Raw genomic sequence first — 7,040 nt, forward strand, 5'->3', positions numbered from 1 at the left:
CATAATTTATATCCTTTTTAAAAAATTCATCTCTAATAATTTAATATAAAAGAAAATAAGGTTTTTTTTTTTTTTCTATCATGAAACAACCACCACAAAGTTCTTTTTTATGGTGTGAAGTTGACAAGTTCATGAATTAAACAATATCATTATTATTCAACTATTTATCTAAAATCTTTCAATACAGATATATAGTGTTGATGCACAAAAAAAGAAAAACTTAGTATAATGAATTATCTATTTTCTTAAACACCCGCTTTTTATTAGCAAAACAATATTTCAATTGAGCTTATTTGAATTTCTTAAGAAATTAATCTCTGATTTATTGGGATATCTCTTTGTCTTTAAGTAAAATTCAGGAAAATAATTATTTAAAAATTAGAAAAGTGAAAAAGGGAAAAAATGGATGAAACTTGAAATACTTAACAAAACCTAGCTCAACGAGGAGGGAAACAGTTATAACTTACAACTGAGTGACGGAATTCCTTTCGCTTTAACTCACTTTCAAACAACTCTGTCACCCTTTCCTCAAATGGCCACCAAAGCCTTCTCCGTATCCTTCGCTGACGTCACCAACAGCGTCAGCTTCCCCTTCGCTTCTAAACCCCCAACCGCATCTCCGAGACACTGCGTTTTCTCACTCACTTGCTCTGCCGGTAACCCTCTCTTCTCAACCACGAGTGTCTTAACTTAATGTAGTGTAATCAAACCAATCAATTTCACTTTATGAAATCCATTTCTTCTACTGTTGTGCATTGTCATTTGGATGCATGGAAATGATTAATGATTACACATAAACATGTTAGTTATAGTAATACAGCTCAGAGCTCAAACAAATTTGATCAAGTTTTCTTGCTTGATTCATAGGTAAGGGTGAGAGGCCTTGGAAAACTTCGGATGCAAGGCTTGTGCTTCAAGATGGTTCAATCTGGAATGCCAAATCATTTGGCGCTTCTGGAACCCAAGTTGGTGAAGTTGTTTTCAATACATCATTGACTGGGTGAGAAAAAACTATAACTATCAGGGAATTAGGATCTGTAGTTATCATTCTGAAATTTTGATAATTTTGTAAACTGCAGGTATCAAGAAATTTTGACGGATCCTAGCTATGCTGGCCAGTTTGTGCTCATGACAAATCCGCATATTGGGAATACCGGTGTAAATTTTGGTATGTGTTTATGTTATAACTATAATTTCCATGAGTCTTGAATCCATGTGCTTGGAATTCATTTAAACCCAATTTTGGATGCACTGCCCGATAGATGATGAGGAATCAAGACGGTGCTTCCTTTCTGGTCTAGTTATTCGGAGTTTGAGTATCAGTACATCAAATTGGAGATGTGTTAAAGCACTCGGTGATTACTTAGCGGAAAGGAACATCATGGGAATCTGTGAGTATTTGGTATATGAAATTTGTTTTGAGAAGTAATTTAATATCAAAATAATTTAAGTTCTTGCCATTGATTGAGTTTGATGGTAACTTGTGATGCAACAGATGATGTTGACACGCGTGCAATTACACGAAGATTGAGACAAGATGGCAGTCTTATTGGTGTCTTGAGCACTGATAATTCTAAAACAGAACAGGAACTACTGCAGATATCTCAGTCGTGGAACATTGTTGGTAAGGATTTGAGTCTTTGTGGTCATGTAAATGTTTTCTAAATTGAGTTACATGAGTCCTATTTTATATTTGTAGGTATTGATCTAATAAGCGGCGTCTCATGCATGTCTCCACTTGAATGGATTGATAAAACAGAAGATGAATGGGAATTCCGTCCAAATAAAGATCCAGCTGGAGAAACTTTCCATGTAATTATATTCCATTAGCACTGTCTCTTTCGTTTTGTTGTCTATTGGGGTTATTTAAGTTGTGCTTTCATGCCATCTAATGAACTGCAGGTAGTTGCTTATGATTTTGGGATTAAGCATAATATACTTAGGCGCTTAGCATCATACGGATGTAAAATTACAGTTGTGCCGTCTACATGGCCAGCATCAGAAACTTTGAAGATAAAGCCAGATGGGGTCATTTTAAGCAATGGCCCTGGAGATCCATCTGCCATTCCTTATGCTGTTGAAACTGTAAAGAATATTCTCGGAAAGGTGCCTGTTTTTGGAATTTGCATGGGCCATCAATTGTTAGGCCAGGCTTTAGGTGGCAAGACCTTCAAGATGAAATTTGGTCACCATGGAGGAAACCATCCTGTTCGCAACCTTAGAACTGGCCGTGTCGAAATTAGTGCTCAGGTATGTCAACTAAAGGTTTTTTTTCCCCTACCGATTCTTTGTGTTGTAGTGTATCACCATAAATATGGTTAACCTAGTGTCATATTGGCAGTTAGAGCTACTATGAAAATGATAAATTGGTATAAGCAGTCTAACAAATTCAATCACAAAGTTTAATTGAGATGAAACTCACCATGGTAATGTCTTTCTGTGATGAAATATGAAGCAGCATATCAAATTCAATTTGAATAAAATCAATTGCAATGATGTTTGGCAAACTATTTGATTTTTAATGTCTTTTTACTTTATTAGAAATTCCAAAAATGTAAACATCTTATTGTTGGACTTGCGGTCTTCTATCATGAAATTATGGTATATGAATTCGCAGAACCACAACTATGCGGTGGACCCTGCCACATTGCCAAAGGGGGTGGAGGTTACACATATCAATCTTAATGATGGAAGTTGTGCTGGTCTAGCCTTTCCTTCTCAAAGAGTTATGTCCCTTCAATACCACCCTGAAGCATCCCCTGGACCTCATGATTCTGACTATGGTATGAGATTTAGAAGTTTTTGCACATATTATTATAAACATTTTGAATTTATCATCGATCTCGTGTATATGAAATGATGAAACCATAGTTTTTAGTGCAAGTGAGGTTTCTACTTTCTTTGATGTCTGTTGTGATTAGAGTTATAAATATAGTGATGCTTTAATTAAGTTAGCTAGAAAAAGTGTTGTATTAGTACTTAGTAGTAAGTTAAATTAGTATATTAGTTAGACAATTATATGCTGATATCAGCAGTTAGTTAATAGTTAGTTAGAGATTGATGTATTATAATTGGCTAGTATGCAGTGGCAAGGTGTATATCTGCGCATTGAAGCAATAACAGAAAACGTGACATTCGTCACTCATTTTTTCTCTCATTTTTGAGCCTCACTCTCATATGGTGTGAGTTCCATACTTCCATTTCCTCACCACCTTACTCTGCAAGTAGAACAGAGTTTCTTCATCTGTATTGCAGTTAACTTGCTTCTTTTAGTTGCTGGTTTGTCACATAAATACTAATACCGGCTTGTGTATAATGCAGGTTTTAGAGAGTTTGTGCAGTTAATGATGCAGGATAGAAAGAAAGCTAATAAAAGCCTTAAACTGGTAGCAGCGCAAGCTTCCGATGCATAGGTGCTTTCTAGTGTTGGCGGCAAGAATTAGGGTATCTTCATAAAATGTCATTTTGGTCCATTGTTTTTGTAGATGTCTAGGAAGTAGGAATTGAGTTTTCTTCTTTCGTGTCTTTCTATAACAAGGCCAAGCTACAAGAAAGTGAGAATTAACGTATTCATCGTAGCAACACTAGCAACCACCAAAGTTTTGCTAGGCATTTGCAACAGATTAACATTTGTCTTGCAACCCAATGTAGCAATGCCTACTTAAAAAAAAAATTAAGCACTAAATAAAAAATAATTAAGTGTGAAGGACAATATAAATTTTGCAAGACAATGATACCCCTTTATTCATTCAACCCCATTCATTTATTTTTATAGCCTATCCCTTAATTAAAGGTAATGGTGATTTGTGTGGAGCATAGGCCATACTGGAAATTCAATCTCAGTAGATACGATCTGTCTTCTATTTCTCAACTATGAAGGAGCCGAGCTGGGTTTTATTACCTGCCATTTTGGTTGATTTATTCATTAATAAAAGGGATTGGTTTTCAATTTTCATGGTCCTATACTTCACCACTGGCTTACTTTACAGTTTACACAATCTCAACCAGAATAATGACTAAAAAAAATTATACTACCGTATAATTGTTGAATTGGGTCCTTCTTTTAGATTAATGTTCTTACTAGTTCCTACTATTAATATTAAGTTTCTCTGATTTCTTTCGGTAGCGTTATAAGAGAAAAACCAAAACCAGAGAACCTAAAATGGCAACTCGCAAAAATAACGCTAACAAAAACTCCAAAAGAACAAGATAATTAAGGCTCTATCATAAAACTTCAGAACAAAATAATTCAATTTGGACATTGAATCATAGGAACAAACAACAATGTAACCGCAATTCCTGATAAACAGCACATAAAAGTTACAAATAGATGAACAAATCGAGAGAAACGATAACTAAACTAGGCCCTCTCGCCCCTAATCCTTCTTGCAAGTTGAATATCCTTTGGCATAATGGTGACCCTCTTGGCGTGAATGGCACAGAGGTTAGTGTCCTCAAACAACCCAACCAGGTAAGCCTCCGCGGCTTCCTGGAGAGCCGCCACGGCACTGCTCTGGAACCTGAGGTCGGTCTTGAAATCCTGCGCGATTTCCCGAACCAGACGCTGGAATGGGAGCTTTCTAATGAGGAGCTCAGTGCTCTTCTGATACTTCCTGATCTCTCTCAATGCTACAGTTCCGGGCCTGAATCTGTGTGGCTTCTTCACTCCGCCAGTTGCCGGAGCTGATTTCCTTGCGGCCTTAGTGGCCAGTTGCTTCCTCGGGGCCTTGCCGCCGGTGGACTTGCGAGCTGTTTGCTTGGTACGTGCCATTGATGGAAATGAACGAAGCGAAGAATGGGAATTAAAATGAGTGAAGATGCAAGTCGAAATTTGAATTTGTGCGTTTTGCCGAATGGATTTTGAAGCAATGGTAAGGTGAGTATATATAGCAAGAGAGGGTATGGGCGGAGGGTGAAAATTGTGGCGCGCGAGGAAAATTTTTGTTAGAGATCCGTGTGTGGTCAATGGACGGGTGTGATTGGATTATCGTACAAGGATGACGGATTTCCTTCCGTTTATAAGTTTTGGGCTTACCCCCAAAGTCCCAAACTTTGGCGCCCGCGGACTCACGGTCAAACTCTTTCAAATTTCATTTCTTTTCCGTGGAGGTTCTCTAAGATGGTAAAAGTATTTTTAAGTTCTTTAGTCTGGGTTATTACTAGACGAGCATAAATTAAGATACCATAGTGAAAATAACGATAAAAATATAAAAAGTTAATTGATTTGCAAAAATATTTTTTATTTTTATTTTTAACTTTCCACATCTAAAGAAATGTGACTGGTTTATAAAATTATATTTTCATTAAATGTATGTTTTTGATTATTTAATTGTTTATTAAGTTAATAATTTATTTTTATATAATATCAAACATGAAATAAATTACTATCTTAAAATAATTAATTGTATTCTTATGGATTTAGAGTTAATATACAAAATGGTCCCTGAAATTTGACTTCTGATAAAATGTGACTCGAGTTAGTCCTTCCGTCTATTTCTATCACCGCAAAAATGACATTGCACAATTAAACAACGTCGTTTTGTTGTTTGCGCCTAAACAACGTCGTTTTACTCCTCCCCTTCTTCTTCTTCCTCTTTCTTAATGTCTGAAACCTCCCACCACCCTCAATCATACCTTTCCAACCCCCTCGCTCTCACCACCATCACTACCACTACCCTCCTCCTCACCTTTTTCTCATCTACCACTCTAATTTGGGAACAGATTCTTCATTTCTCAAATTTCTGAACTCAAATGAGCTACAAATTTCATCTTCTTCTTGCAATCTGATCGTTAGGAGAGGTTCACATAAAGCTTTGACCATCATTGGTGAAAAGGTTCTTCATTCATCGCCAGCAACACAGACTCTAAGGTACTTTCTCTCCAAATCTTTGAGGAGTATTAATAGCTGATAACTAGACTGTGGATAATATCTTTTTAGTTCCTTTGGCAACAAGGACAGATTGGTTCAATTGTTGGTATTTGCCAGTTGAGAAACAAGAAGATGGGTAAATTGCCATGAAGAATTTTTTACATGAATATTTTTATTTTGTGAGGAAGAGATAGCTTCCAAAGAAAAGTCCAGAGAGTTTTCTATTTTAAAGTCTTAGGACACATTTCAATGGAAATATGATAAAAGAAATAAGCCATTTTGACTCAAATTGTACCCTAAATTAAAGTGGTAGAGGAGGGGGAGGTGAGGAGGAGGGGTGGTGGTGGTGAGGGTAGTGGAGTTGAGAATGTATGATTGAGGGTGGTGGTAATGAAGTGGTGGGAGGTTCAGACATTGAGGAAGAAGAAAAAGATGGAGGAGGAGTAAAACGACGTCGTTTAGGCACAAATGGCAAAAACGATGTCGTTTAATCATGTCATGTCATCTCTCCAGTGATGGAAATAGACGGAGGAGCCAACTTGAGTCAGGCCTTAAAGTTTCAGGGTATAATTTGGGTCAATTGAAAATTGGATGACTAAATTGAGTTAGGGTCAACTTTCAAAGGTCATTTTGAGTATTGACTCCAGGGGTGGAGCTACATGAAGAGAAAGGGAGGCAACGGCCCCCTAATTTTAATTTTTTACATGTAAATTATATGTAAATTTTAGTTTAACTCCCTTAAAATTTTATTTTAGTCTTATTTTATTGTGTAAATATTTTTGACCCATCTAATGTTTCATCTAGCTCCGCTCCTGATTGAATCAGATTTACCATTAAAAAATAAGACTAAAAAAGATAAGTAATTAATCTATTATTCACTGTAACTCTTTTAATTAAGTTAATACGTACTCAATACTAAACAAAAGAATTCAACAAATACACTTCGTCAATCCTAAATTTTAGAACTAAATTGATCACATTTTTATTGGTTCTTTTTTCTTACTACTTTTAGCATTGGTTGCTATACTTGGCTATTTTAGTTGAACTTAAAAAATTTCATCTTATTTTTATACCTATATTAGAAAAGCATGTTATTTTTTAAAATTAATTAATAAAATTTATTTATAAATCATATTAAAAATTGTATTTTTACATTTTTCAAGAAGATGTT

At 35.8% G+C, this 7,040-nt stretch overlaps 2 protein-coding genes and 1 long non-coding RNA gene across 5 annotated transcripts in view; 2 read left to right on the top strand and 1 right to left on the bottom strand.

Annotated features, from left to right (window-relative positions):
* The window catches only part of LOC107621641, a 12,218-nt gene extending 8,197 nt beyond the window's left edge, over positions 1–4,021 (top strand). Inside the window, exon 3 of the long non-coding RNA XR_001615871.2 lies at positions 4,009–4,021. This is a non-coding gene — a long non-coding RNA (uncharacterized LOC107621641). The remainder of the gene's footprint in view (positions 1–4,008) is intronic.
* On the top strand, positions 447–3,712 carry LOC107621640 (carbamoyl-phosphate synthase small chain, chloroplastic-like). 3 transcript variants are annotated; one of them, XR_002355379.1, is made up of 10 exons: positions 447–656; positions 868–1,000; positions 1,080–1,168; positions 1,263–1,391; positions 1,496–1,624; positions 1,700–1,812; positions 1,903–2,250; positions 2,618–2,783; positions 3,080–3,182; positions 3,322–3,712. XR_002355379.1 is itself a non-coding variant. In XM_016323672.2 (9 exons), exons 1-9 carry the CDS (start codon positions 533–535, stop codon positions 3,411–3,413), a joined length of 1,323 nt encoding a protein of 440 aa, XP_016179158.1. In that variant the 5' UTR covers positions 448–532; the 3' UTR covers positions 3,414–3,712. The 3 variants fall into 3 exon arrangements, 1 of the variants encoding a protein (XP_016179158.1); XR_002355380.1 differs by having other exon boundaries at positions 3,087–3,182; XM_016323672.2 differs by lacking the exon at positions 3,080–3,182 and having other exon boundaries at positions 448–656.
* LOC107623897 (histone H3.2) lies at positions 4,200–4,874 on the bottom strand. Its single transcript, XM_016326294.2, has one exon. The coding sequence runs from the start codon at positions 4,769–4,771 to the stop codon at positions 4,361–4,363; it is 411 nt and encodes a 136-aa protein (XP_016181780.1). The 5' UTR covers positions 4,772–4,874; the 3' UTR covers positions 4,200–4,360.

Source organism: Arachis ipaensis, chromosome B10 (genome assembly GCF_000816755.2).
Source record: "Arachis ipaensis cultivar K30076 chromosome B10, Araip1.1, whole genome shotgun sequence".
NCBI classification, from domain to species: Eukaryota; Viridiplantae; Streptophyta; class Magnoliopsida; order Fabales; family Fabaceae; genus Arachis; species Arachis ipaensis.

Coding starts and splice junctions, on each gene's coding strand:
- LOC107621640 (XM_016323672.2), top strand. CDS start 533: ATGGCCACCAAAGCCTTCTCCGTATCCTTCGCTGACGTCACCAACAGC. Junction 1,169..1,262: donor GAATACCGGTGTAAATTTTG/GTATGTGTTTAT, acceptor ACTGCCCGATAG/ATGATGAGGAATCAAGACGG. Junction 1,392..1,495: donor AAGGAACATCATGGGAATCT/GTGAGTATTTGG, acceptor GTGATGCAACAG/ATGATGTTGACACGCGTGCA.
- LOC107623897 (XM_016326294.2), bottom strand. CDS start 4,771: ATGGCACGTACCAAGCAAACAGCTCGCAAGTCCACCGGCGGCAAGGCC.